At 43.1% G+C, this 25,856-nt stretch overlaps 1 protein-coding gene across 12 annotated transcripts in view; it reads left to right on the plus strand.

Moving 5' to 3' along the window:
- The window catches only part of UNC13B (unc-13 homolog B), a 237,901-nt gene that overhangs the window by 185,351 nt on the left and 26,694 nt on the right, over positions 1–25,856 (plus strand). For 6 of the 12 annotated variants that reach the window (XM_067039628.1, XM_067039620.1, XM_067039622.1 and 3 more), the window contains exons 3-10: positions 5,032–5,054; positions 7,518–7,564; positions 10,155–10,233; positions 12,646–12,720; positions 13,211–13,430; positions 15,892–16,119; positions 16,764–16,905; positions 25,353–25,522. In XM_067039628.1, coding sequence (XP_066895729.1) covers positions 10,186–10,233; positions 12,646–12,720; positions 13,211–13,430; positions 15,892–16,119; positions 16,764–16,905; positions 25,353–25,522 — 883 coding nt within the window. In that variant the 5' untranslated portion in view covers positions 5,032–5,054; positions 7,518–7,564; positions 10,155–10,185. The remainder of the gene's footprint in view (positions 1–5,031; positions 5,055–7,517; positions 7,565–10,154; positions 10,234–12,645; positions 12,721–13,210; positions 13,431–15,891; positions 16,120–16,763; positions 16,906–25,352; positions 25,523–25,856) is intronic. The other 6 variants (XM_059071640.2, XM_059071641.2, XM_067039625.1 and 3 more) reach the window with 1 other exon arrangement.

Here is a 25,856-nt window from a genome sequence, read left to right on the forward strand (position 1 = left end):
ATGATTTCTTTCCTCCTGATAACTGGATTTTGTTTGTTCTTCTTTCTCTAGTTCCTTTAGATGTAAGGTTAGATTGTTTATTTGAGATGTCTCTTGTTTCTTGAGGTAGGCTTGTATTGCTATAAACTTCCCTCTTAGAACTGCTTTTGCTGCATCCCATAGGTTTTGGATCGTCATGTTTTCATTGTCATTTGTCTGTAGGTATTTTTAAATTTCCTCTTTGATTTCTTCAGTGATCTCTTGGTTATTTAGTAATTTATTGTTTAGCCTCCCTGTGTTTGTGTTTTTTAGGTTTTTTTTCCCTGTAATTGATTTCTAATCTCATAGCGTTGTGGTCAGAAACGATGCTTGATATGATTTCAGTTTTCTTAAATTTACTGAGGCTTGATTTGTGACCCAAGATGTGACCTATCCTGGAGAATGTTCCATGTACACTCAAGAAGAAAGTGTAGTCTGCTGTTTTTGGATGGAATGTCCTATAAATATCAATTAAATCTACCTGTTCTATTGTGTCATTTAAAGCTTGTGTTTCCTTATTAATTTTCTGTCTGTATGATCTGTCCATTGGTGTAAGTGAGGTGTTAAAGTCCCCCACTATTATTGTGTTACTGTCGATTTCCTCTTGTATAGCTGTTAGCAGTTGCCTTATGTATTGAGGTGTTCCTATGTTGGGTGCATATATATTTATAATTGTTATATCTTCTTCTTGGATTATTCCCTTGATCATTATGTAGTATCCTTCCTTGTCTCTTGTCACATTCTTTATTTTAAAGTCTATTTTATCTTATATGAGTATTGTTACTCCAGCTTTCTTTTGATTTCCATTTGCATGTAATATCTTTTTCCATTCTGTCGCTTTCAGTCTGTATGTGTTCCTAGGTCTGAAGTGGGTCTCTTGTAGATGGCACATATATGGGCCTTGTTTTTGTATCCATTCAGCAAACCTGTGTCTTTTGGTTGGAGCATTTAATCCATTCACGTTTAAGGTAATTATCGATATGTATGTTCCTATGACCATTTTCTTAATTGTTTTGGGTTTATTTTTGTAGGTCCTTTTCTTCTCTTGTGTTTCCCACTTAGAGAAGTTCCTTTATCATTTGTTGTAGAACTGGTTTGGTGGTGCTGAATTCTCTTAGCTTTTGCTTGTCTGTAAAGCTTTTGATTTCTCCATTGAAAATGAATGAGATCCTTGCTGGGTAGAGTAATCTTGGTTATAGGTTCTTCCTTTTCATCACTTTAAATATGTCATACCACTCCCTTCTGACTTGTAGAGTTTCTGCTGAGAAATCAGCTGTTAACCTTATGGGAGTTACCTTGTATGTCATTTGTCATTTTTCCCTTGCTACTTTCAATCATATTTCTTTGTCTTTAATTTCTGCTAATTTGATTACTGTGTGTCTTGGCATGTTTCTCCTTGGATTTATCCTGTATGGGACTCTGTGCTTCCTGGACTTGGGTGGCTATTTCCTTTCCCATGTTAGGGAAGTTTTCGACTATAATCTTTTCAAATATTTTCTTGGGTCCTTTCCCTCTCTCTTCTCCTTCTGGGACCCCTATAATGTGAATGTTGTTGCATTTAATGTTGTCCAGAGGTCTCTTAGGCTGTCTTCATTTCTTTTCATTCTTTTTTCTTTATTCTGTTCCGCAAGAGTGAATTCCACCTTTCTGTCTTCCAGGTCACTTATCCATTCTTCTGCCTCAGTTATTCTGCTATTGATTCCTTCTAGTGTATTTTTCATTTCAGTTATTTTGTTGTTCATCTCTGTTTGTTTTTTCTTTAATTCTTCTAGGTCTTTGTTAAACATTTCTTGCATCTTTTCAATCTTTGCCTCCATTCTTTTTCCAAGGTCCTGGATCAATCTTCACTATCATTATTCTGAATTCTTTTTCTGGAAGGTTGCCTCTCTCCACTTCATTTAGTTGTTTTTCTGGGGTTTTATCTTGTTCCTTCATCTGGTACATAGCCCTCTGCCTTTTCATCTTGTCTATCTTTCTGTGAATGTGGTTTTTGTTCCACAGGCTGCAGGATTGTAGTTCATCTTGCTTCTGCTGTCTGCCTTCTGGTGGATGAAGCTATCTAAAGAGCTTGTGCACGTTTCCTGATGGGAGGGAAGATGCATGTTCTTCAAAAGGCTCTTGTTCTCTAAGTCCTGAAAGTTCAAGTTCCTTTTACTACAGAAAAACGCTAGATGTGCTAAACCCTCAGACTACAAAGGTGAGATAATATAGTATATATAATTCTTGCTCTCAAGAAATTCACAATGTATAAAGGGAGATACTTATACAGACAATTAACAATGAAACATACTAACAACATACTGTCATAGAAGTGTGCAGCACAAAAGCATGGGTACCATGTATACATAGTAGAGAAGCATCTAATTCTGTTTTTGAGAGGAAGGCAGATAAATTTTCATAGAGGCATTAATATTTGAGCTAAGTCTTTTTTATTTTATTAATACCACATCAATTTGCAGTTTTACAAGAACCAAGATTCAAGTTCCTTAGGTGCTACTGTACTTTTATGTTGCACTCACATAGAGGCACACACAGTTTCATTAGTAATTTTTCACCTACAGATTTTTCTTTAAAAAACAAAAAATTCCTGTGTGGCACAAAGATCTGTCCAAATTAATCTAAACACAGCAGTAACAAAACAAAGAGCTAGGTGTGGAGGCTTCCAGTGCAGAAAAAGGTCCTTTGGAGGGCAAGCCCAAAAAGTTGATCAATACACTGACTTCCTGGGAGGGCAAAGGATGGGGATGGAGAATGCATTCCCTACTATGACATGAAATCAGTTAAACATTTCAAAAGGAAAGGGGGCAAAGAAAATAAGAAAGTGGAATAAGGCAAGGGTACCTTTTACCCATCTAAATTCCTAAGTAATTTCCTCAACAAAGTAGAAAGAAAACTTCTTTCCACTACCTTCTACAGAGCTGTACTGCTTTGGGACTGTCAAAGATTGTAACCTTTAAAGTCACCAGTGCATATTCCCTCTGGATTATCACGACTATGAGTTACAAGTTGAAGGAACTCACAGATGATTTTCTTTCAAGTTTACTGAATTTTCATGTTGGAAAGGGAGGAAGACACTTAGAAGTCTCAAATGGGGATGAAGGATTCCCAAACGTTCTCCATCTGATGTCAACGTGAACTGTTTTGTTGTGTTTTAATTGTGCATGGAGCCTGTCAGCACGATTTGGCCCTGCCTGATCACCCTTACCTAAAGCTTCTTGGAAAACACTCTCCAAAAGGGCACCCTGCACCACGGTAGAGGTGCCAAGACATTTTATGTGCCTGAACATGAAAGGAACCCTCAAACAACACACACCCAATAAGCTAGCCTCCAAGTTAAAACTCCATATGAACCACAAAATGCACTTCCCTACAGTAATCTGTGGTCTCTTAACCACAGACACAATCTCCTCTCAAGCCAGCTCAGCTTTGGTCCTTAGGGTAAAACGATGAGCACAAGTTAAAGATGTACCATATGAAGGAGGAAGTTGTAGGGAAAAGAGAAAAGAGAAAAAAGACTTTGTGTTTCTGTAGTTCACCTCTTGAGACTATTTCCCCCCCATGGACTGAGACAGGATTACAGTAACTCAGTAACTGAGGAGCCCACATGCAGATTAATTTTTTTTTTGAGCTAAGTCTTAAGAATCAGTTTGAGCTCACCCAATAATGCAAGAGGCCAGGTCATGGAGAGCCTTGACGGCCTTGTCAATAGATTGAATTTTCTTCTTTAGGCATTATGGGGAACTCTGAGAAGAACAGAAGGACACAATCGAAGTAACTTTGACATGATGTGTACAATGTATTGATATTTAATATAGTGGAGGAAGAGAGAATGCTTTCCAGTTTGAGTCACAGGGTCAGTTAAAGTGTTCCTTGCCTAGTTTTCTTTTTCAAAGGGAATAGAGTGCTCTAAGGGAGTAGGGAGTAGATGTAGAAGAAACATGTCCCCTTTCCAGGAAGTGTCTTTTTTATCTCACCCATTCTGAAGCTGCACTGTTTTGGAGGATTCCTGTTCCTGAATTCATTCTTCTGTCAAGTCAGGTGACCCATTAGGTCATCAGAAGTAGCTTGAAAAATCGGGAACTTATGAGTTAGTTTCCATGATTCTCCCTTCTACTTGTTATGTAATATCAGTGGGTCTTTTAAAAGGATGAGAAAAAAAGAAAAGGGGAGCTGATGGGCCCAGGTAGATGGACTTTCCTTAGAGAAGGAAGCCTACGTGAAGCACTTGTGGCCTAGAAGGCAGTGTAGTCTCTGATGAATAGGAAAGGAATAATCTCTGGACCTTATTCTTCCTCTCCTGTGGCTTGCTTGGGTCCTTCTGGAAGTGTCGATTTCCTTTGGCATATTGTTCTGGATTTGGTAGATAATCAAGCCTGGGATTGCAGTTATGGTTTTATTGTCCAGATCATGGTGACTTGTGATAGGGCAGTGGCCAGTTGGTGCCTCCAAATCTATGGCCATTGAGCATCCTGGTCCTGGCCTTAATTCCAGGCCTTAACTTGGCCTAACTTAACTTAGGCTCTGGGAAAGCCAGGGCTTGTTGGGCAAACACGTGGCCAAGACTGTATTACAAAATGGAAAGAGCTCAGCTACCAGGTCTTTGCGGTTTGCGGACTTATCCCAGATTCAGAGTGAACTCATGTAGCTTCTGAGGAAGGAACCCACTCTGTGTTCAGTCAGTTCAGATAGCCTGTTGGAGTGACACTTGGTAACAAACAAAGCTGGTCCTGTGGCCCTGACCCTGCATGCAGACCACTTTGGAAAGTGGGGAAAGGGTGACTGAAATTCCCAGGTAGACTTTGTCCTTTGGTTTTTGTAGCCAAATCTGAGTTCTCAACGAAAAGCAGGGGCCAGCAAATACAGAAGGTAAGGATTCTGGGAGCTGGGCTCTGTGAACTACCCAGTTGTTCAGAGGACATCTCCCTCTTCTCCATGTCCCATGAGGTTTAGCTGACTTACAACTAAATCTACTAACCTCTCTGCCCTTTTTTTCTGCTCTTTCTCTCCTTGCAGAAGGAAAGCGAGGAGCCCTTCAGGTTGTGCTCTGGCCCTTTAGGGCCCTTTTTGTTGTCAATTCTCTCCTCTCCCTCCTGAGCACTGTGTGTGTGTGTGTATGTGTGTGTGTGTGTGTGTGTGTGTGTGTGTGTGTGTGTGTGTGTACACGCATGTGTGCTTATGATCTGTGCTTCATGAGCTCTGGCTCATGCAGCTAGTCTGTTTTTCCTGAAAGCAGTTTGTGTGCATGCTCCATGCTTGTGTGTGCTCCTGCAGACATCCCTGGAGCAGTGTGAGAATGTATGTGCCAGCATGGTGCACATTCAATGTAGCATGTGTGTGCTTATACTTGTGCTCAGTTTGACTCCCCCGGATACTGAATGCCTTCCTCTTTTCCTACTTTGCACAGTGTGTGTCCATTTTCTACTTATTGCTGCAGATTGGCATATGCTGTAAACCCTTGCTGAGCCCAGCATGCATACACACTTTGTATTTGAGAGCAGGAGTTTCTGTAGGCTTTTTGTACCTCTTGCCTGGGGCCTAAATGTGTGCTTTGTGCTTCTGAGCAGGCTTCCTAGCCTCTCTGTGAGCACAAGCTTCTGTAGACCTGTGATGTGGTTTCCCCATGCCATGTGAATGCATGGTATACTAATGCTCTGTGCCTGCAAGCACTGGTTCCTGAAGACAGTAAGGGTTTGCTTTGCCAGTGATTCGGGCCCTAGTGAATACTGAATCCTCCCCCAGATGGGTGTGTGCACATGTTCTGTAGCTCTGTGTGCAGGATCTGTGCTCACCTATGTTTCCTCAGGTGCAAGTGGTGTCTATGAATGTACCTCCTATAGGCACTTTGTCTAGACCTCCTCTCATTCCCCCAGCCCTCCTTCTGTGCCCTGCGTGTGCATGCTCTATGCTGTGTCTGCAGGCTTCTGCAGACCCATTGTCCCCTCTAAGCACAGGAAATGTGTATGATCTGAGCCTGTGAACTCTGGCTGCCAAAGGCTTTTTGTGACTTTGTTTCCTTAAGCCTAGTGGTTTCTGGCAAACATCTAATTCTAGGTAGGAAATAAAGATCTGTTCAGTGCGGTGACTGTTTCCAAAGGGAGGATAAGTTCTGGTTGGTAGGATCTGGGGATTTAGGGATGGGCTACCCCTCACAAGAACCTTAGGAGACTTGATTCAACCACTTCTGGCTGCCTTTTGGGCCTGGCCCTCCCTCTACCACATCATCCCACTCATAGAACCAGGGCAGCAGGCAGAAACAGCGAAATGTGGTCATGAAGGGCTGTAGGCAGTAGACAGATAGGCTTGATTAGAGTACAGGTGACCTGAGAAGGGTCTTATTGAAAAGAGTCTTAAATCCAAAGTTCATCTTAAGCCTGCTGCTGATCCAGGGTCATTCTTACCCACTTTTACATCACTCATTAACCTTTCCTACCTCTCCTTTTTGTACTCTCGCCTCATTTTGTCTGTAACTTCTCCCATCTTTAGCCCTCCCAAAACTTCGCCCGTGTCCAGAGCTTAACAGCTTACTTCTGCCTCCCTTGTTCTGGAGCTCATTTGCTCAGGATAGTTAGCTGGACCCAGGTCTCAGGAGGCAGGGAAGTTGTTGGGAGTGGAGGGGTACAAGGAGGGACGGGAAGCCCCAGACCCGCTAGCACTAGGTCTGTTGAACCTAAACAGCATGGACCATTGGTTCACAGCATGGACCATTGGTTCTCTGGAGAGCCCTGGCAGCTTTGGAACTCTCTCTACACTGCTTGAAGGATTTGCTTTGGGTCTTTTTACAGAAACCTTTAAAACGTGTTTTCTAACTGTTCCTTCCTTGAGTTATTTGGTGCCTCAATTTTCAACTTCTTATCGTAGAGCTCATAAAATTCACCAGAGTGATAATCTGAGTGTCTAATCTGCCCTGGGTTCTCTTGTTAAAGAGAGCTTATCAAATGTAGACTGCACTCAGTGTCAGTGAGTTAGAGCTTCAAGGAACCTAGGCCAAGTCAAATCACAAGATGAGATAGGAATCCAGAAAGACCAGGTCTGACTCTGGGGCAGCCAACAGAACTTAGGAATATAGCTGGAAGAAGACTGGACTCCATGTGAAATTGTCCTTTTGCTTTAGTGAGGTGTGGAAGCCTGCATGGACCCTTCTCCTGGCTTTGGCTTACTATTATATATACCAGTGGGTTGTGTGAGGGGCTGTAAGTTCTGGCAGCTCTCACATTCCCAGTGGACCTTAGTCCTGGGATCTCTGTGAGCTTGGCCTTATATCCTCCCTATTCACTGGGGAGAAGGGAGGTGAAGTACCACTCATTTCAGCAGCCTGCTTGTTGCCCTGGCTGATCATGGAATTGGCTTACACATCAGGCTGGTTATGTCACCACGTGGTGTATGTGACCTACACTGCTCTGAGCTTCCTACTTTATTGCTCACTGCTTGACCAAAGAAATATGGCAATCTCCCATCTCTCCCAGGATCTAACTTTTTTTCCTCTCTCTCTCTCTTTAAAGATTGCAGATGATGGTGATACTTCTTTGCCCCAGTGGCTCCCAGAAGGGTAAGTGTTGTACTACATGGTTTCTGTGGATCTTATGCAGTCTGTTATGCTGCTTCTAGCTTTTCCCTTGGGAAGCAGGAGAAACAGCTTCCTGAGCTGGATTCTGGGGAAGGAAGAGATTCCACTGTAGAGACTGCTTGGTTCTCTGGGGCAGAAGATGGAACTCTGCAGATTGATTCCTCAGAGACAGAAGAGAGAGCTTTGCAGGGGAGGGAACTTTGGGGCTCCCCTATCCTTACCTCTGGAATTTCTGATGTATTGCATCATAGTGGTGATATACCCTTTATGTATGGGAATGAGGAAACTAGAAACACATCTGCATTTAGAGACAGTTTCCTTCTATTCCACTGTTGATAGTGTTGCTGATTAGATTACTCCCTGGGCTCCATCCATCTTCAGCTGTTGTGAGTCATCTACTTATTCCATTTCACTGTAGTGAAGACGTAAGTAGCGTCCCGTAGGAGCTCTGTGTGTTCTGTCTGTCTGGGAGTTTCAGACCCATGTGATTGCACCAGAGAGGCATTTCAAACTGCTCGACTGCTGCCTATAACTCACTGACTGTGCTTGAGAGAGAAGAGCGCTTATGTGCCTGCGCCACCCACACCCCCACATACTCTCCTCAGGAGCATGAGAACCTTCCTTCCCTCCTTGTTCCACAAAGGCCTTCGGACATTGAAATGCTCAGTGGCTGCCTCCTCTTCCTCATCACCAGGGAAGAGAAAAGATTAGATCATAAAGTTATCTACTATATTTTTAAATGTTCCTTTTCCTTGTGATTTGTCTTTTTTATAGCAAGAGCTAAACATGTGAAAGAGCCACCCTTCATTTGTCAAAAGCTCACTGTGTTGCAAAAAAAACTTCTCGGCTTAAGGAGTGCATTTTATAGTTTTCAGAATTAGCCAAAAACTTGTGGCACCAGTTGCTTCTTCAACAGCCCTTCTTCAGGGCTTTAGCTTTTTTCTTCAAATAATTTTAAAATCCATACATGCCAGTGGAACATGTCCAGGCTATTTATTTATTTATTTATTTTTGCGGTACGCGGGCCTCTCACTGCTGTGGCCTCTCACTTTGTGGAGCACAGGCTCCGGACGCACAGGCTCAGCGGCCACGGCTCACAGGCCTAGCCGCTCCACGGCATGTGGGATCTTCCCAGACCAGGGCACAAACCCATGTCCCCTGCATCAGCAGGCAGATTCTCAACCACTGCGCCACCAGGGAAGCCCCAGCCTATTTTTAAATGGAGCCATGCGGTCATTTTCTAAATGCCTCCCTGTTGTCTTCTTTCCCTTCCTTCAGCTTAGTCCTTGGAAGTTGTCACAAGTTTCGATCTACCTTTGGTGTGGTAGTTTCATTGAGAACAAAGTTCACTGCCTGTATTCAGGAAGCTAGATTATTAGAAATCAGCATGTCGGGTTGCCTGTTCCAATTCCTGGCCTTGACCCAATTTGTGGCTCCATTTTTGGCCTGTATAGCTGGCAGTACACACTTACTCTTCTGTGACATTTCTCTTTTCAGACCAGCTGTGGTGTACAACCCAGCCAACCTGCTTTCCCCACCACGTTGCTTTCATTAAAACCAAGTACATGAGTTATTTTCATTGAAGCTCAGAATAGCTTCCAAAAGGTCAGAGAGGTTTTATAGTTCATTCTCCTCATTCTATGGAAGTGACACCAGGACACAAAGAGAGGAAGGAAGTTTGGCAGAGGACATGTAGTGAACTAGTAGAAGAGTTGGGGATGAAATCCAGGTTATCTCAAGGTGAGAAGGGTGTTCTTTTGGGGAAATTCTCTGTATTTTTATTGCATATTGTTATGGAGGAACAGACAAACAACAACAAAATTAGTAAGTATAGAAAAGGTATAAAAGTTTTAGAAATCTCAAGTTTCTCCAGCTGTAATTTTTTCCTGGTCCCTGTTGATGTGACCATAGGGCTCGGCCATTCTCTGAGTCACTTTGCTGTTTCCTTCTTAAATGGTCTTTTTTCCCCCAAATGATCTTTTGGATGTCTCTCATCCACTTCCCCTGCCTCCATTTGATTATGCAGGCTCCTCTTTCTGTTCAGACCCTTTTTCTTCAGGAGGCTTGGATAGACATAACTGGTGACTCTTTTACTCAGGTTGGAGAAGGTCTCCTTCTACATGTTATTGTTTGTCAGTCTTGCTCACCTAGGCAGCAGCTCTTCTGTAGAGCTATTTCTGTGGGCTCTGTTCTAGCACAGTCAGGAAAGACTTATCTTTAGTCTGGCCTGAGTGTAAGGAGGAGCTTTCTTAACCACCAATTCCCACCTTGCTTTATGGAGCACAAGGGCCTTCAAATAAACAAAGGAGCCTTGGACTGGCACAGTGGGATAAAAGAGCTCTCAATCTTTGGCTAAAACCTCAAAAGGAGGCACTGAGAGCAGATTCCATTGTTTGTCATCCCATGGCTTTATTTTGCTCACTTTCTGTCCTCCTTACCCCTCTTAAAGGCACACGGTGGAAGTCAGTTCATCTTCTTCTGAGGAGAAGATGAGCAAGGAGGATGGAACATTGAACCTGCCAGTAACTCAAGGTGAGACTAAAGATACCGATATATTTTCTTCTCTCCTCAGGCCAGCTGGAGGGCTCTATGGCATTGACAGCATGCCAGATCTACGCAGAAAGAAGCCACTGCCACTTGTCAGCGATCTGGTAAGGACTCTTGTGAAGGCTATCCCCCATTGGGACTTGGCAAGCTTTCAGGACTGGAAGTGGGGCCTTTAGTGACAAGTGTTAGTCTGATGATCAATCATTTAAAGCTTTACTGAGATTTAGTGATGGCTTCAGTAGGACCTTACATTACCTCACTCCCTTGTCAGAGCCCCAGGTTCTTCATTAGCTGAAGCTCCTACTAGAACATTTATAGTTTGGACCCTCAAAGCTGGGCTCCAGGGTCATCTTCTAGTTATCCATCTCCTCTAGGTATCTCTATAGCCTTCTCTGATGACCTGTAATGGAAACTTCCTCTGGTCCTGACCTAGATAATTGAGATTCGTTTGTGATGGGCATGACAAATGTGACTCCTTCTTGGAGGTCAAGTGAAGTCTCCCAAGACATAGATTTTCTAGACTATCTCTGTACTCTCGTGTCTAGCATTGGGAGGTAGTAATAACGATTTGTGGAATTGAATTGAAACAGGCTTAGGAGTTAAAGCTGATCTCAGGACCTCCAGCATGACCAGAAGCTCCTATCTGGGCTCATACCTCCTAAGGCAGAATCAGCTCAAGGAATTTTCTGTAGTTTAGTGAGTAGTGGGGGTAGAGTGGTACCCAGGTCACCTCAGAGTCCCAGAGCCAGATATTCAGTAAGACTTGAACCCTTTTTCTTATTACCATTTTCTACTCCTATTTTCTTCTTTTTTTTCTCCCTATTCAGTCTATTTTATTTTTTCTATCCACTCCTTTTTTGATTTTTCCTCCATACTGTGCTAGTTTTTCTCCACCAGTTTCTCCCTGCTTAATTGACTGAGTAGAAGTATCCTCTGCCATTTTCTCTTCATCGTTTCTTTTCCCCCCTGCTATTTGTATATCTTTCCCTTTTTCCTCCTTTCTTTTTTTTTTTTTTTTTTTTTTTTTTTTTTTTTTTTTTTTTTTTTTTGTGGTACTCGGGCATCTCAATGTTGTGGCCTCTCCCATTGCGGAGCACAGGCTCCAGACGCTCAGGTTCAGTGGCCATGGCTCACGGGCCTTGCCGCCCCGCAGCACGTGGGATCTTCCCAGACCAGGGCACGAACCCGTGGCCCCTGCATCGGCAAGCAGACTCTCAACCACTGCGCCACCAGGGAAGCCCTTTTCTCCTTTCTAATGCACCTCTTTTCCCAACAACTCTTCATCAAGCTGGTTGGATGAAGATAAATTCAGATGTCATCTCTTCTTTATTATGTCTTTCATTGTCTTTCATCTCCTCTTTTTTCTCTTCTTCCTTTCTTTTCTTCCTACTTTTTCTCATCTTCTCCCTCCTTGCTCACCAGCTTTTTTTTGTTTAACTGATTGGATAGCAGTATCTTACGCACTTCTTGTTTCCCCTACTCTGTCTTTTAACCTTGCCCATATTTCACATATGGCATAACTTGCCTTCTAGGCCTTGGGCCCTGGTCAGCTGTCTGGGTTGAAGACAGTTTTTAGTGGATAGGGGCAGAGAGGGTTGGGACATGTTTCCTACTTTGGACTATAGGGAAGAAACCTCTCAGTTGTCTCTGAAAGCTTTCATGCCCGTGTGGGGCTTTAACATCCTGTTGTTCCTTTCTCTGCTCTCCTCTGCACAGGCTATGGTAAGTGTCTCCAGAGCCCCTTTCTATGCTTTATAAGAGTGAATATCCCCAGCCACCTGGGCACATCCCAACTGTTCTGCCCACTTAGGCTGATACAGGGACTTCTGTCTGCCTAGTGTCCCCTGCTTTAGGGAAACCATGTGCCTCTCCAGGGGCTGTCCCTGAAGCTTGGGCTTGGCAGATTCATGGGCCCCTCTATATAAGAGCCTGGCTATCAGGGCATCATAGCTGTCACATTTAACCCCCTACCCTGTTTGATTTCAATGAGGCTACGTTGCCCCTTTCACTTTCAAGTGCCCTGCTCATTTGGGCTTTTGGCCTCCACAGCTTCCTGGGGTTGTGTGGGCAGGGGGTGGTACCAGAGAATAGAGGATATAGTATAGAATCATAGTTCCCAGTGATGGTTCTTGACTGTGACTCTGTCAGAGTTGTGTGTCTATCCTATTCTTAATGACCTGTTTCGGACTATAATTCTAAACTTTTCATTTTCCTTTGCCTTGCTTTAAACAAGGAGTTTCTGTGGGGTCAGATACCTAAAAACTCTTTGGATGATAGGTACCCTGAGAGAAGTGCTGTTCTGTCATTGTTAGAACAGTCCCTTAGGGCCTTGGATTTGGATATTAACCTCAGGTGCTTATTACCTATTATCCATGGCAATCCCGTGTGAATGACAGTAAAAATTGAGAGAACATAGTCAGTTAACATCAAATAGCTTTGGTCACTGAAACTCCCTCCCCAGGGCTTTGCTTAGCACTTGGTAGTAGCCAGGGCTGACAGCAAGTCTTCTCTCACAGTCATTGGTCCAGTCCCGGAAGGCAGGAATTACTTCTGCAATGGCTACACGCACCTCTCTCAAGGATGAAGAGCTGGTAAGTGACCCATGGGCTTTCAAGAATCCACTGGCCTATGGTCCAGTGAACATCTCTGTAGCCAAACTTACTGGGAATTCAAAAGTGTTGGGCACACTCTGTTAATGAAACAGATAGCATCATGTTTTCTACACTGGGAGAGGCAAGGGTCCAGACCAGGGGTAAACCTTAATCTCACATTGGAGTATGTGACCACCAATGTCAGGGTTTTATGGTAAACCTAGTACCCTTTGTTTCCCAAAAAAAGCCTGAATACTGGGACAAGGCTCAGGCCCAGCATTCAGGTCAGATCTATCTTGGATGACCAGGAGCACATGATGTGGACAGCTTCTTTCTGCCAGGTTGGGCTGTGGGCTGGGCCAAGCTAAAGCATCTCGTCAGTTGCCAGAGGAGAAACCGGGGTCTTGAGAGCCCTGCAAGGGTCTTAGTTCTGGTATCTCCCGGCAGAGAACTGAAGTCGCTGGTGGGTGATGGGATATGTGTCTTTCAGAAATCCCATGTGTATAAGAAAACCCTGCAGGCCTTAATCTATCCCATCTCGTGCACCACACCCCACAACTTTGAGGTCTGGACGGCCACTACCCCGACCTACTGCTATGAGTGTGAAGGCCTGCTCTGGGGCATTGCCCGGCAGGGCATGCGCTGCAGTGAGTGTGGAGTCAAGTGTCACGAGAAGTGCCAGGACCTGCTCAATGCCGACTGCCTGCAGCGTGAGTGTCCCTGTGGGGTGATGGGTGGGGAACATGGGCAGCAGGGACTCTCCAAAATAGTCTGGCAACAAAGAGCTAGGGTGGCTGGGACATCATCCCTCCTGATTCTGAAGTTCTTTCCTTTTTAGAGACAGTAGGGTACTAAGTCAAGAGACATTGCCATTCCAAATAACAGGTCTTGTAGCACTCTCTTAAGCACCTTTAGGAAAAATCCATTGAGCTTTCTATGGTCCTCTCATAGAGATAAAAATCCCTTCTAGGATTCAGATGATCCCAGAGGCTATGCTTGAGTATTGTACACGCTATGGTGGCCATATTGCCCAAATGACTAGAGTATGTTTAATCAGCCCAAGTGACTAGAGCATGTTTAAAACTAATCAGAAGAGAGAGTTCTGTGAGGTTCTAGGCCTCACAGAGGAACCTCCTGAGGTCTAGACCCTAGGACTCAGGGAAGCTGGAATTTATTCCTTGCTTATAGTTGGAGCATTTAGACAACAGTGCCAAGAACAGAAGTTTCAAATGGATTAGGCAGAGGTCCAGATGGAGAATGTGCCAGACTCCCAAGGCCCTTGCTAAATATGTGACTTGTGCTGCCATCATAGAATGGGGGAAACAGGAGCAGGAAAAGCAATAAGTCTCTGTCACAGGAAGTGGTAGCACTCTAAGTTCTTATCTCCTTGCTCCACTGCTGCTGGGCTTGCACTGCTATAGCTAGGCCCCAGGAAGAGCAGGGGTAGGGGATGTGGGATGTGGAAAAGTATTTTCTCACCCCTCCAGGTCTTCAGGTGTTGCTCAGAGTCAAGCCATAGCAATGAAAGCTTCAAGGATTGTGGTAGGAGAAAGAAAGGTCGCCTTTAGACTCACAAGCACTTCATTGTCCCCAAGGAAAGATATGTGACATAAAAGGGGCCCAGGAGGAAGCTTCAAGGAATTGTTGACTTAAAATATCTTTCTTTGAAGAACGCTAGATTGGTGCCAGTGGCATGGCTATAGTAGACATGAAGAGACAGGCAGAACATAGCAGAAGTTGGGTGCTGGTGATGACTTTGCCCAAATCCATCATGAGGGGCGACAAGCACAGGTGCCAGCAGGCCCCTGCTTTAACTGCGAGAACTAGCAACTGGCTGCATGGGCTGCTTGCTGGAAGCCTCTGAAATGGTGCTGTGTAGCCAGGGTGTCCATCTTCCTTTTAAGAGCCTTTTAGAGGTCCTAGTCCAGGTAAATAGCATTGCATGGGATATGCTAAATGGCAAGAGTAGGATGCAGCCCAGGTCATTTTTCATTTTCAGAAAATATCTTCTGACTAAGGCTTCTGTGAAGCACAGAGTGGAATTAAATGCCCTTCTATAGGCTTCACTGGACAGAAAACCTGCTTTCCATCCTCCCAGGGTTAGGATGCAGATGTTGACCTTTGTCCTTTGCTCCAAGTTTTGTAGTTAAGGCCTAAGTCTTTGGAGACTGGAGAGAGGTTAAGAGCCAGTCTGCGGGACCAGTGAAGGAAGGATGGGTCCTCTGCCCTGAGAAGCCTGGTTGGTGAAATACACTGGAGGAGTCTGTATTCTGCCATAATCCTTAGGACAGCAGAGGAAGCTTATTGACCTTTGAGATGAGCTGGCTGGGGTCATGGCTGGTGAAAATGACCTTTGGACTTGCCAGGATAATAATAATGGTAACAATAATAGGGACTGTTTATTACTCAATAAATAAAACATCTAGCCCAGTGCTAGATGGCAGGCACTGGGCTAGATGCTTTATATATGCTATCTAATATAATGCTTATTACAAATCCTGAGAGATAAGTGACATTTTCTTCTCTTAGAAGAAGCCTACTTACCCAGCAGGGAGTAGTGGAGTCAGGATTTGAACTCAAGTCTGTCTGATACCAAAGGCCATGCTTTTCTCACCATACCACACTATTTTCTGAGATTAAAGACACTGGAGCTATGGGGCAGAACCCAGCTATGTGCTGTGACGAATTCTGAGATCTGTATCACGGCTTGGCACTCGGATGAGATTGGTGGAGTTGTTGTGCCCATCTACAACCCCTACCTGATAACTGGGATAACCATTTTGATATTTTGGCCTTAGACTTGGAGGGTATCTCTCAACAAGCATGCAGATGGAAGAAAGACAAAGCCAACTGCACACTGAGCTACACTTCTTGTTTTTCTTCTTTGATGAAAAACCCAACATATATCTAAATAGAGAGAATAGAATAATACAACCCCATAATGATGATCAACTTTTTGCTACTCTTTGAGTTGCATTTTAAACTCCACTAGCTAGGCATTAAACTCTAGCAGGCCTCACAGAGATCAACTTTTCCCAGAGACATACCAGTGTCTTCCTAAGCTTCTCCCACTGCTCAGTGACCTCTCTCAGGCCCCATTCTTCAGCCTGATCCTTGGTCTGGTATGTGGCCTGTTGGTTACCCTACTTTCTGTCTCTGGCCATTCTTCAGGGGCTGCAGAAAAGAGCTCTAAACATGGAGCGGAGGACCGGACACAGAACATTATCATGGCCATGAAGGACCGCATGAAGATCCGAGAGCGGAATAAGCCGGAGATCTTTGAAGTTATCCGGGATGTCTTCAATGTGAGCAAAGTTGCCCATGTGCAACAGATGAAAACAGTGAAGCAAAGTGTGCTGGATGGCACCTCCAAATGGTCGGCCAAGATTACCATAACTGGTGAGCAGGCCAGAGTTTGAGAGGACAGGAGGGCCTTGGCTATGGGGAGGAGCCTGGGGAAGAAGCATCCTGAGTGTGAGAGAGCAGGGGCTGGGGAGAAGGGGCACAGAATGAAGGAAGAGGGAGGGCCTCATTATTCATCACTGCTCCTCTCCTAGACTCTGATGCCAGGGGGTGCTGGGAGAGGCAAGACTGGCACCTGCAAACAATATGAATGATAATACCAGGATTTGGTAACAGTCTGATGTTATAGACTTGGTTAACAGTTTGATATTATAAGAGCGGGGAGGGTGGGGGTAAGGGGACAGGCAGGAGATCAGTGAATAGTTAACCAGTGATTTACTAACTGGGTGGATATGGCTGAAGCAAGCATGTATCAGAGCAGATAAGGACCTGTTGGGGTAAGTGTAGGGGTAAATAGTCAATTAGGGCTCCAGTGGGGAGGTAGGATTCTTGGGCTAGCCTTTGAGGGAAAGGCTCATGGCTTAGGGCTAAGGATAGATGTGGAGGAGTGAGAAAATCTGCTCCTGTGCAAGAAGCAGATAGAGGCTGCTCTAAGATAGGAAATATGAGTTGTACTTTGAAAGGCTTATGACTTCTGGAGTGTACTCTGAAGCCTCCTTCTATGTGCATTTGGGTTGCAGTGGTGTGTGCCCAGGGCCTACAAGCCAAGGACAAGACAGGATCCAGTGACCCTTATGTGACTGTGCAAGTGGGCAAAACCAAGAAGCGTACCAAGACCATTTTTGGGAACCTGAATCCTGTCTGGGAGGAGAAGTTCCATTTGTAAGTCATAGTGGACTTTGTCTTACCTGGGACTGTGTATGTTTGGGGAGCAGCCTTAAATCTCATTGTTCTGGGCTTGGGCTCTAAGAGAGATGGGTCAGAGGCAGTGGAGAAAACCCATTTCTCACATGCTTCAATTGGGTAGCAGCTATTCTTTCTCTGGGTTTCTTCTCATAGACTATTGTATCTGGGTTACTGTACCCAAGCCCTGTCTTAACTAGGGCTATTAAAGGGGCCTTTGAGCGACCCATACTGCTTTTTCTAGTGCTAGAAAGATTTTATTGTACTACTGCTGAGTGACAGAACCAGGGACTGCCCACCCAACTGTGTACCTTCTAGCCCTGCCTTCCTGCCTAGGAAAGGTTAGTCTCTTCTAGGGAGTGGGGAGGGAACATCTTTGTCCTACAACTGGATAATTCTGGCTTGAAGATGGAAACCTGGGATTTGGAGAATTTTCCATTTTCCTTAAGGGCTCTGCTTTTCTTTCTGCCTCAGCTTCCACTCCCTACTCCTTTATTCTTTATCTCACTTTTTAATAGACTATTTCATATGACAATGAGGGATTGTTGTTGAAAAATGACAAGCTCTAGCCGAGGACTTGGACTAATGTCTGGTGAATCCAGATGCTTTGTCACACCCCCTAATGCCTAGGACCAGGACTTTGAATCAGCCAAGCAGGCATCTTATGTAGAGACCTTTTTCTGTTGGCTCCTTGGAAGGGGATTGGGGAAAGGGATTGGGGCCTATAAAATCAGTCTCTAATCCAGAGACAGTAGTTACTGGGAGGAGCACTTGTTTTTCAAGAAGCTGAATGGTTCCTGCTTGAATATTACCTATGATTAATTCTAAATGAATTGACTCTATAGTCAATTTTGCCCACTTTTATCATTTAGCAAGCAATTTGTATTCTGTATAAGACACTATACATGATGTTGTGTACTGAAAAATGTATAAGACATTCCTGGCTTCAAGAGGCTGAATGATGATTTGTCTATTATTTTTCAGAAGACCAGTAGCTATACTATAATATTTTAATGGAATGTGCAAAGATATTATGAGAACATAGGGTAAGGAGCAGCAGATTCTGCCAAGTACAACTTTCAGATAAGGCAACAGGGATCCAGAAAGCAACTGCTGGGGAAGAAGAGAGTGAGGGAGGAACCTGAGCAAACTACCTCCTTCAAAGCAAACACGATAGAGGAAATGATAATTCAAGTGGATATTAAAGAATGATAGAGATGATCGTTAGGGCACGGCCATAGTGCAGGGCCATTAGCGGTCGTGCTCCGCCAAGCTTGTCTCCTGATGTACTGGCCTGTCATGAGGTGAGCAGAGCAAGCCTGGACTCAGTATCAATTCCAGAAGAGATTTAGAAGTGACCTGACACCTCTCCTGTGGAGTGGAATCTCAGATATAGAGAAGGTTAGGTGACTGCAACTCCCCTCCCCCATCACAATAACACGTTTTTGCTGTTGTTAGAATGCTTCTCAGGGGCCAAGTCCAAAGCTGAACCCCAGGAGCTGTGCGAACAAAGAGGAGAGGGGGAGGTCTCTCCCAGCAGCCTCAAAAGCAGTGGATTAAAGCTCCACAGTCAACTTGAAGTGCCCTGCATCTGTGGAAAACCTGAATAGACAGCGAAATATCCCAAGTTGAGGAGGTGGACTTTGGGAGCAAGATATACTATTATTTTCCCCTTTTTTCTTTTTGTGAGTGTGTATGTGTGTGCTGCTGTGTGAGATTTTGTCTGTATAGCTTTGTTTTCACCATTTGTCCTAGGGTTAGACCAACCCGTTTTTTGTTTGTTTGTTTGTTTTTTCTTTAATAGGAATTTTTCTTAATAATTATTTTTTATTTTAATAACTATATTTTATCCTACTTTATTTTGTCTTCTCCCTTTCTTTCTTCCTTTCTTCCCTCCTTTCTTTCCTACTTCCCTCCTTCCTTCCTTCCTCCCTTCCTTCCTTTCTTCCTTCCTCCCTTTCTTTCTTCCTCCCTCCCTTCCTTTCTTCCTTCCTTCCTTCCCTCCCTCCCTCCTTCCTTCCTTCCTTTCTTTCCTTTCTATTTTTTTCTCCCTTTTATTTTGAGCCGTGTGGATTAAAGGCTCTTGGCACTCCAGCCAGGTGTCAAAGCTGTGTCTCTGAGGTGGGAGAACCAACCTCAGGACACTGGTCCACAAGAGACCTCCCAGCTCCACATAATATCAAATGGCGAAAATCTCCCAGAGATCTCCATCTCAACACCAAGACCCAGCTTCACTCAAGGACCAGCAACAAACAGTGCTGGACACCATATGCCCAACAAAGAGCAAGACAGGTCTACAGCCCCATCCATTAGCAGAGAGGCTGCCTAAAATCATAATAAGGCTACCAACATCCCCAAACACACCATCAGACGTGGACCTGCCCACCAGAAAGACAAGATCCAGCCTTATTCACCAGAACAGAGGCACTAGTCCCCCCAACCAGGAAACCTACTCAACCCACCGAACCAACCTCAGCCACTGGGGACAGCCACGAAAAACAGAGGGAACTACGAACCTGCAGCCTGCAAAAAGGAGACCCCAAACACAGTAAGATAAGCAAAATGAGAAGACAGAAAAACACACAGCAGATGAAGGAGCAAGATAAAAACACACCAGACCTAACAAATGAAGAGGTAATAGGCAGTCTACCTGAAAAAGAATTCAGAATAATGATAGTAGATGATTCAAAATCTTGGAACTAGAATAGACAAATTGCAAGAAACAGTTAACAAGGACCTAGAAGAAATAAAGAGGAAGCAAGCAATGATGAGCAACACAATAAATGAAATGAAAAATAATCTAGATGGGATCAATAGCAGAATAACTGAGGCAGAAGGACGGATAAGTGACCTGGAAGATAAAACAGTGGAAATAACTACTGCAGAGCAGAGTAAAGAAAAAAGAATGAAAAGAACTGAGGACAGTCTCAGAGACCTCTGGGACAACATTAAACGCATCAACATTCGAATTATAGGGGTCCCAGAGGAAGAAGAGAAAAAGAAAGGGACTGAGAAAATATTTGAAGAGATTATAGTTGAAAACTTCCCTAATATAGGAAAGGAAATAGTCAATCAAGTCCAGGAAGCACAGAGAGTCCCATACAGGATAAACCCAAGGATAAACACGCCAAGACACATAATAATCAAACTGTCAAAAATTAAATACAAAGAAAACTTATTAAAAGCAGCAAGGGAAAAACAACAAATAACACACAAGGGAATCCCCATAAGGTTAACATCTGATCTTTCAGCAGAAACTCTACAAGCCAGAAGGGAGTGGCAGGACATATTTAAAGTGATGAAGGAAAAAAACCTACAACCAAGATTACTCTACCCAGCAAGGATCTCATTCAGATTTGATGGAGAAATTAAAACCTTTACAGACAAGCAAAAGCTGAGAGAGTTCAGCACCACCAAACCAGCTTTACAGCAAATGCTAAAGGAACTTCTCTAAGCAAGAAACACAAGAGAAGGAAAAGACCTACAAGAACAACCCGAAACAATTAAGTAAATGGTAATAGGAACACACATATCAATAATTACCTTAAATGTAAATGGATTAAATGCTCCCACCAAAAGACACAGACTGGCTGAATGGATACAAAAACAAGACCCATATATATGCTGTCTACAAGAGACCCACTTCAGACCTAGGGACACATACAGACTGAAAGTGAGGGGATGGAAAAAGATATTCCATGCAAATGGAAATCAGAAGAAAGCTGGAGTAGCAATTCTCATATCAGACAAAATAGACTTTAAAATAAAAACTATTATAAGAGACAAAGAAGGACACTACATAATGATCAAGGGATCGATCCATGAAGAAGATATAACAATTGTAAATATTTATGCACCCAACATAGGAGCACCTCAATACATAAGGCAAATACTAACAGCCATAAAAGGGGAAATCAACAGTAACACAATCATTGTAGGGGACTTTAACACCCCACTGTCACCAATGGACAGATCATCCAAAACGAAAATAAATAAGGAAACACAAGCTTTAAATGATACCTTACACAAGACGGATTTATTTGATATTTATAGGACATTCCAGCCAAAAACAACAGAATACACATTTTTCTCAAGTGCTCATGGAACATCCTCCAGGATAGATCATATCTTGGGTCACAAATCTAGCCTTGGTAAATTTAAGAAAATTGAAATCATATCACGTATCTTTTCTGACCACAACGCTATGAGACTAGATATCAATTACAGGAAAAGATCTGTAAAAAGTACAAACACATGGAGGCTAAACAATACACTACTTAAAAACGAAGTGATCACTGAAGAAATCAAAGAGGAAATCAAAAAGTACTTAGAAACAAATGACAATGGAGACATGACGACCCAAAACCTATGGGATACAGCAAAAGCAGTTCTAAGAGGGAAGTTTATAGCAATACAATCCTACCTTAAGAAACAGGAAACATCTCGAATAAACAACCTAACTTTGCACCTGAAGCAATTAGAGAAAGAAGAACAAAAAATCCCCAAATTTAGCAGAAGGAAAGAAATCATAAAGATCAGATCAGAAATAAATGAAAAAGAAATGAAGGAAACAATAGCAAAGATCAATAAAAGTAAAAGCTGGTTCTTTGAGAAGATAAACAAAATTGATAAACCATTAACCAGACTCATTGAGAAAAAAAGGGAGAAGACTCAAATCAATAGAATTAGAAATGAAAAAGGAGATGTAACAACTGACACTGCAAAAATACAAAAGATTATTAGAGATTACTACAGGCAACTCTATGCCAATAAAATGGACAACCTGGAAGAAATGGGCAACTTCTTAGAAATGCACAAGCTGCCGAGACTGAACCAGGAAGAAATAGAAAATATGAACAGACCAATCACAAGCACTGAAATTGAAACTGTGATGAAAAATCTTCCAACAAACAAAAGCCCAGGACCAGGTGGCTTCACAGGCGAATTCTATCAAACATTTAGAGAAGAGCTAACACCTATCCTTCTCAAACTCTTCCAAAAGATAGCAGAGGGAGGAACACTCCCAAACTCATTCTATGAGGCCATCATCACCCTGATACCAAAACCAGACAAAGACGTCACAAAGAAAGAAAACTACAGGCCAATATCACTGATGAACATAGATGCAAAAATCCTCAACAAAATACTAGCAAACAGAATCCAACAGCATATTAAAAGGATCATACACCATGATCAAGTGGGGTTTATTCCAGGAATGCAAGGATTCTTCAATATACGCAAATCAATCAACGTGATACGACATATCAACAAACTGAAGGAGAAAAACCATATGATCATCTCAATAGATGCAGAGAAAGCTTTTGACAAAATTCAACACCCATTTATGATAAAAACCCTGCAGAAAGTAGGCATAGAGGGAACTTTCCTCAACATAATAAAGGCCATATATGACAAACCCACAGCCAGCATTGTTCTCAATGGTGAAAAACTGAAACCATTTCCACTAAGATCAGGAACAAGACAAGGTTGCCCACTCTCACCACTCTTATTCAACCTAGTTTTGGAAGTTCTAGCCACAGCAATCAGAGAAAAAAAAGAAATAAAAGGAATCCACATAGGAAAAGAAGAAGTAAAGCTGTCACTGTTTGCAGATGACATGATACTATACATACAGAATACTAAGGATGCTACCAGAAAACTACTAGAGCTAATCAATGAATTTGGTAAAGTAGCAGGATACAAAATTAATGCACAGAAATCTCTGGCATTCTTATACACTAATGATGAAAAATCTGAGAGTGAAATTAAGAAAACACTCCCATTTACCATTGCAACAAAAAGAATAAAATATCTAGGAATAAACCTACCTAAGGAGACAAAAGAGTTGTATGCAGAAAACTATAAGACACTGATGAAAGAAATTAAAGATGATACAAATAGGTGGAGAGATATACCATGTTCTTGGATTGGAAGAATCAACATTGTGAAAATGACTCTATTACCCAAAGCAATCTACCGATTCAATGCAACCCCTATCAAATTACCACTGGCATTTTTTACAGAACTAGAACAAAAAATTTCACAATTTGTATGGAAACACAAAAGACCCTGAATAGCCAAAGCAATCTTGAGAACGAAAAATGGAGCTGGAGGAATCAGGCTTCCTGACTTCAGACTATACTACAAGGCTACAGTAATCAAGACAGTATGGTACTGGCACAAAAACAGAAATATAGATCAATGGAACAGGATAGAAAGCCCAGAGATAAACCCACACACATATGGTCACCTTATCTTTGATAAAGGAGGGAAGGATATACAGTGGAGAAAAGACAGCCTCTTCAATAAGTGGTGCTGGGAAAACTGGACAGCTACCTGTAAAAGTATGAAATTAGAACACTCCCTAACACCACACACAAAAATAAACTTAAAATGGGTTAAAGACCTAAATGTAAGGCCAGACACTATCAAACTCTTAGAGGAAAACATAGGCAGAACACTCTATGACATAAATCACAGCAAGATCCTTTTTGACCCATCTCCTAGAGAAATGGAAATAAAAACAAAAATAAACAAATGGGACCTAATGAAACTTAAAACTTTTGCCAAGCAAAGGAAACTACATACAGGACGAAAAGACAACCCTCAGAATGGGAGAAAATATTTGCAAATGAAGCAACTGACAAAGGATTAATATCCAAAATTTATAAGCAACTCATGCAGCTCAATAACAAAAAACCAAACGACCCAATCCAAAAATGGGCAGAAGAACTAAATAGACATTTCTCCAAAGAAGACATACAGATTGCCAACAAACACATGAAAGAATGCTCAACATCATTAATCATTAGAGAAATGCAAATCAAAACTACAGTGAGATATCATCTCACACCGGTCAGATTGGCCATCATCAAAAACTCTAGAAACAATAACTGCTGGAGAGGGTGTGGAGAAAAGGGAACCCTCTTGCACTGCTGGTGGGAATGTAAATTGATACAGCCACTATGGAGAACAGTATGGAGGTTCCTTAAAAAACTACAAATAGAACTACCATACGACCCCGCAATCCCACTACTAGGCATATACCCTGAGAAAACCATAATTCAAAAAGAGTCATGTAGGGCTTCCCTGGTGGCGCAGTGGTTGAGAGTCCGCCTGCCGATGCAGGGGACACGGGTTCGTGTCCCAGTCTGGGAGGATCCCACATGCCGCGGAGTGGCTGGGCCCGTGAGCCGTGGCCGCTGAGCCTGCGCGTCCGGAGCCTGTGCTCCGCAAGGGAGAGGCCACAACAGTGAGAGGCCCGCGTACCGCCAAAAAAAAAAAAAAAAAAAAAAAGAGTCATGTACCAAAATGTTTATTGCAGCTCTATTTACGATAGCCAGGACATGGAAGCAACCTAAGTGTCCATCAACAGATGAATAGATAAAGAAGATGTGGCACATATATACAATGGAATATTACTCAGCCATAAAAAGAAATGAAACTGAGTTATTTGTAATGAGGTGGTTAGACCTGGAGTCTGTCATACACAGTGAAGTAAGTCAGAAGGAGAAAAACAAATACCGTAAGCCAACACATATATATGGAATCTAAGAAAAAAAAATGTCATGAAGAGGTTAGTGGTAGGACGGGAATAAAACACAGACCTACTAGAGCATGGACTTGAGGATATGGGGAGGGGGAAGGGTAAGCGGTGATGAAGTGAGAGAGTGGCAGGGACATATACACACTACCAAATGTAAATTAGATAGCTAGTGGGAAGCTACCGCATAGTACAGGGAGTTCACCTCTGTGCTTTGTGACCACTTAGAGGGGTGGGATAGGGAGGGTGCGAGGGAGGGTGTTGCAAGAAGGAAGAGATATGGGAACGTATGTATATGTATAACTGATTCACTTTGTTGTAAAGGAGGAACTAACACACTATTGTAAAACAGTTATACTCAAATAAAGATGTTAAAAAAAAAAAAGAATGATAGAAATTCACCAAGCACATTCTTAGATAGATGGGGGTGTTAGGTAGAAAGCTAAAGCATATATGACCAGATGGACTTACCATGAACATTTAACACCTTTATGGACTTCATATAGGATTCTGGGGAGGCAACCAGCAACTGCTTCCTAGGGCTCTGCGGCATCTGTCTGGCTGTTTTCTGTTGGTTTTGTTGGTACAGCTAGCTGATAGGAAATCAGAATTGTCCCTAATTACTCCTCCTCTCCTCGCTTTTGTCCCAGGGCAATAAGGACTGGATAATGGTATGTAGAGAGCTACCCAAGCTAAGGAATGAAGAGCCATTTGCTGGGATAGCCTGACTCACTTGGGACTTGAGTACCACTGTTCTTTGACTCCTTCTCTTCCTCTTCAGGGCCTCAAGTGCAGCTGATAGAGCTTTGGGAGGGAATTGGAAGTAATAAGAGTGGGGGCTCCTGGGTCTCTTCGTAACAGAGCCTTCCTAATTCTTTCACAGTGAGTGCCACAACTCTTCTGACCGCATTAAGGTACGTGTGTGGGATGAGGATGATGACATCAAGTCAAGAGTAAAGCAGAGGCTAAAGCGAGAGTCTGATGATTTCCTTGGCCAAACCATCATTGAGGTTCGAACACTGAGTGGCGAGATGGACGTCTGGTACAACTTGGGTGAGGAAGCAGGACCAGAGAAAGTTTCTTGGAAGGGAGAGCATGAATGGGGAACCTGGGGAAACTCCTATCTACCAAAACCACCACTCAGTCCCCAAAGCATACCTCTATACAGAGCCTTGCCTTCCCTGCAGAGAACCGACCGTGCATAGAGATGGGGGACAGAGGAGTGGGGGTGTCTGGAACTCACTCTGGCTGGACATTTTCCAGATTTCAGAAGGCCTTTTTATCTTCATACTCAGTCCTAATGCCTTTAGTCCCTTGGGCACTTCTTTTCTCCCACCCAGCCAGTTCTGGGGTATTTGTGGACTATATGGTCACTGGAATGAGTTCA

Source organism: Kogia breviceps, chromosome 8, assembly GCF_026419965.1.
Source record: "Kogia breviceps isolate mKogBre1 chromosome 8, mKogBre1 haplotype 1, whole genome shotgun sequence".
Taxonomy (NCBI): domain Eukaryota; kingdom Metazoa; phylum Chordata; class Mammalia; order Artiodactyla; family Physeteridae; genus Kogia; species Kogia breviceps.